This window comes from Solanum pennellii, chromosome 10, assembly GCF_001406875.1.
Source record: "Solanum pennellii chromosome 10, SPENNV200".
Taxonomy (NCBI): Eukaryota; Viridiplantae; Streptophyta; class Magnoliopsida; order Solanales; family Solanaceae; genus Solanum; species Solanum pennellii.
In genome coordinates, this window is record NC_028646.1 from 12,976,939 (window position 1) to 12,980,330 (window position 3,392).

The window sequence follows — 3,392 nt, forward strand, 5'->3', positions numbered from 1 at the left end:
TTCTCACTAAAGGAATTACAAAAGTACAACTCCAACATCTCAGCTCCAAGCTAGGAGTTCTAAACATCTTCTCACTTCCTAGCTTGAGACGGAGTGTTGAGAATGAGAAGAATGAACCAAAGTCAAATGTGTGAACCTAGTCCTTGTACGTGTTCCCTAAATCACTTTTATATTGTAACTAAATTTCCATTAATTTAGTTAGTTAGTTATGATTAATTGTAAGTCTATTAGAATAACTAAGTGTGATCAAGATATCAACTACTATAAAGAGGAGCTCTAGAATGTAACTACGCTAAGTTTGGAATAACAGAATATTCTTCTCCTTATTTCCTCTCTCTATGCTTCTTCTTCTAGTTTTCTTCTTCTTCTTTGCTGTTCATAAATCTTCACAATGAAAGTAAGAACTCATAAGGTGTGCAACAAATAATACTAAGAAAAGGAAATAAATTCTATTTTATTGTCAAATGACTAAATTCTTTAATGCAAAACAAAGAAATATGTTCCCCCAACAACATTAATTCTCAGTATGACCTCACAAATAAAGTTCGAAGCTGGTAGAGTGTTTCACAGACCGTAGAGAAAGTTGTTTACGATAAATCTCAGCTTAAAAAAAGTTAAAAATGTACAAGATGGGTATTTAGGGGGATTCTATATCCAAATCTTCATATGGTACAATTTCTTTGCGAGAAGAATCAGCTACAACCTGATCATCATTATTTTCAGTTGTAGTGGTCATTTCTTGAAGTGGAGGTGGATCGACAAGTGTTGTTGTTGGATTATCATTACATGATAAATGAAGCTTCATCTCTCTGTGTTCTTGACACATTGCACACCAATGTAAACAACAATGTACCATACATGGATCACATGGTGAATCCTGTAATCGAACAACACCATCAATCATCATCATCATATATATTATTGCAAATACGATTAAAGTTTACTAAGCAACTCATTATCATGATCACCATTCATATTTACTCCCTTTGTTTCACAAAGAATGATCTAATTTGACTTGACACGGAGTTCAAGAAAATAAAGAAAACTTTTGATCATGTTGTCCTAAATTAAAGTTATGTCAAATGTACAAAATTGCGCTTTAATCTTGTGGCCTTCAACATGCCACATGAAAAGTTGTTACCAAAAAAAGGAAAGGAGGTCATTCTTTTTTAAGTGGAGGAAGTATATAGTTTGTTATAGCATGGTTGCTATGCCAAATATCTGAATGTACCATAACACATTGAAATCGATCATCACTTCATCCGTGATAATCTCAATGGTTGCCAACTTCAATTTTACTTTGCATAGAATGGAAAAAAAAGAAGAGAAGTTGAGTAGTTCACCTTAAGATGATATTTTCGTTGCAACATTTGTCTCGCCATGCCAGTATAGATACCACAAACCCACCAAGAGAAGAGAAGACCTTCAGTAATAAGGCATGCAGTATCAGGATCAATGCCATGAAATGCTGCAGTAAGTGCAGCAAGAGCAATGCCACCTTCAATGCACACCAAATGACCAACACAAGCTCCTCTGCTTGATATTTCATCATTCAACGTCTCCATGTGTCGTCCAAACAAAACACAAGGGCAAAATAGCCCAACCAAACCTAAAAATTATACATCAAAAATCGCAAAAAAATGATTCAAGTTATAAATCTTAAAAATGTCACTTACAACTATCAACATCTTCTGTACACCCAAATATTCCAGTTGCCCAATCTTCATCAGCAGGAGGTTCATATGATGGAGGTAGATTTTGCCCACAATGTTCACATTTAGCACATGATTGCTGTCAAATATTTAACAATTTCACTATTATGAGGGAATAAAACTCTCTCTCTCTCACACACACACACATATATATATATATATAATGCAAATTCTTCACCACCTTTTAGATGAGTTGTTTTTTTCTCCATCAATTTACTCGATTACATAAACATATAGTCGAATAATTTATAATTGACGATGCATGCATGCATATATAGTTAAGGGGAATATACTTTTACATTCGTTCAACTCTCACATGCAGGGCAGGGCGAAGATCAGATCCATTTTTTCTCTATTCATCGACTTATTAATTCTAATTGAATATAATTAGAAGAAATGTAAATGAAAGATTGAAATAACCTTTTGGACATCAATAGGTTGATTAAGCTCGCCAGGAGTAATATTTTGCAATGAAGATTCTTGATCCTTTGTTAATCGAACATAAGTCCCCGTTGCCATCGTCTTAGATTTATTTGATCATCAATTAATAACGATAATTAAGTTGGTGTTACATATATACCTTCATTAAGGTAATGTTAGTTACAAACAAGTAGATAAGAGAGGAAAAAGGGATAGGGAAATTATACCGTAAGACTTGGATTTTTTTTTTAAAATTTAATTGGAAAATACTAATTAATAAATAAGAGAGTACCAAATCAAGAGATAATAATATTGAAACTAACTTTTTGAAGAATTAATGAAAATATTATATTGCAATGCTTGGTTAACATGGTTTTGCGCACCCGACTAACGTGCTAGTGGCATGCTAATTACTATCGAGGAGTGCCATGCATTGTGAGATCGTATATACCTATTAGTCGATTTTAACTACACGCTTATATTTTAGAAGGGTCCCATTACACCGTTTCATTTTATGTGTCACTTTTCGTATTTTGAGATTCAAACAAGTTTATCTTAGACTGTAAGTTTTTCATAGATTATTTTAACATTTTGAATCATCAATTATTGTGACTTATATTACTCTTTACGTAGTTAACAAATATATAATTTTCATTTCAAAATATTTAAAGATTCCATACGCAAATATCTCGTCAAAATTAAATTGTATTACTCTAAAAAAAATGTCACATAAAATGAAATAAAAGAAGTAATAGAATTATTTGCTCCCTAATGCTAAGTTGGCAAAGAAAATGTAATTCACGTTCTCAAATAGAGTGAGAGACAGGCTTCTTACTTTTTCTTTTTCATATTATTTTTTTTGATTTTTTAAATTTATTTATGCTACCGTTTACTTTTATTTATCTTTTCCATTTTACTTTCTTTTTCTCCTTTTTCTTTCTTTCTCTATTTCTTCAACAATCGTGATTTAAGTTGTCTGAAAAAAGTGTGAAACAACCTCACAATCAATGCTCTCTCCGTTCGGTATTATTATCATGTTACATTTTTTGAAAGTTAACTTGATTAATTTTTAAAGTAAAATTAGATCATATTAATTTGATAATTTAAACAAAAAAAATTAGATATTTTAAAATTTTATGAAAAATAGCATAAATTGCTTTGCATATTAATATGATGAAAAAACACATCTTAAAATATTAATCAAAATTTTTATAATTTGACTCTAAAAAGAGAAACCATGACAAATAATACCCGACGGAG

The 3,392-nt window shown here is 31.2% G+C and overlaps 1 protein-coding gene across 1 annotated transcript; it reads right to left on the reverse strand.

Moving 5' to 3' along the window:
- Window positions 1-430: 430 nt before the first annotated feature.
- On the reverse strand, window positions 431-2,403 carry LOC107001089 (cell number regulator 6-like). Its single transcript, XM_015199266.2, has 4 exons — window positions 2,133-2,403; window positions 1,677-1,791; window positions 1,344-1,609; window positions 431-877 (listed from the first exon to the last, which is right to left on the reverse strand). The coding sequence occupies exons 1-4, from the start codon at window positions 2,229-2,231 to the stop codon at window positions 638-640; spliced, it is 720 nt and encodes a 239-aa protein (XP_015054752.1). The 5' UTR covers window positions 2,232-2,403; the 3' UTR covers window positions 431-637.
- Window positions 2,404-3,392: the final 989 nt, after the last annotated feature.

Bases quoted from the DNA above. Each gene is read 5' to 3' on its own strand.
- LOC107001089 (XM_015199266.2), bottom strand. From the start codon at position 2,231: ATGGCAACGGGGACTTATGTTCGATTAACAAAGGATCAAGAATCTTCA. The intron at 1,792-2,132 runs GTTATTTCAATC...AATATTTGACAG, and splicing joins AACCTATTGATGTCCAAAAG to CAATCATGTGCTAAATGTGA. The intron at 878-1,343 runs GTGAACTACTCA...GTTCGATTACAG, and splicing joins AACGAAAATATCATCTTAAG to GATTCACCATGTGATCCATG.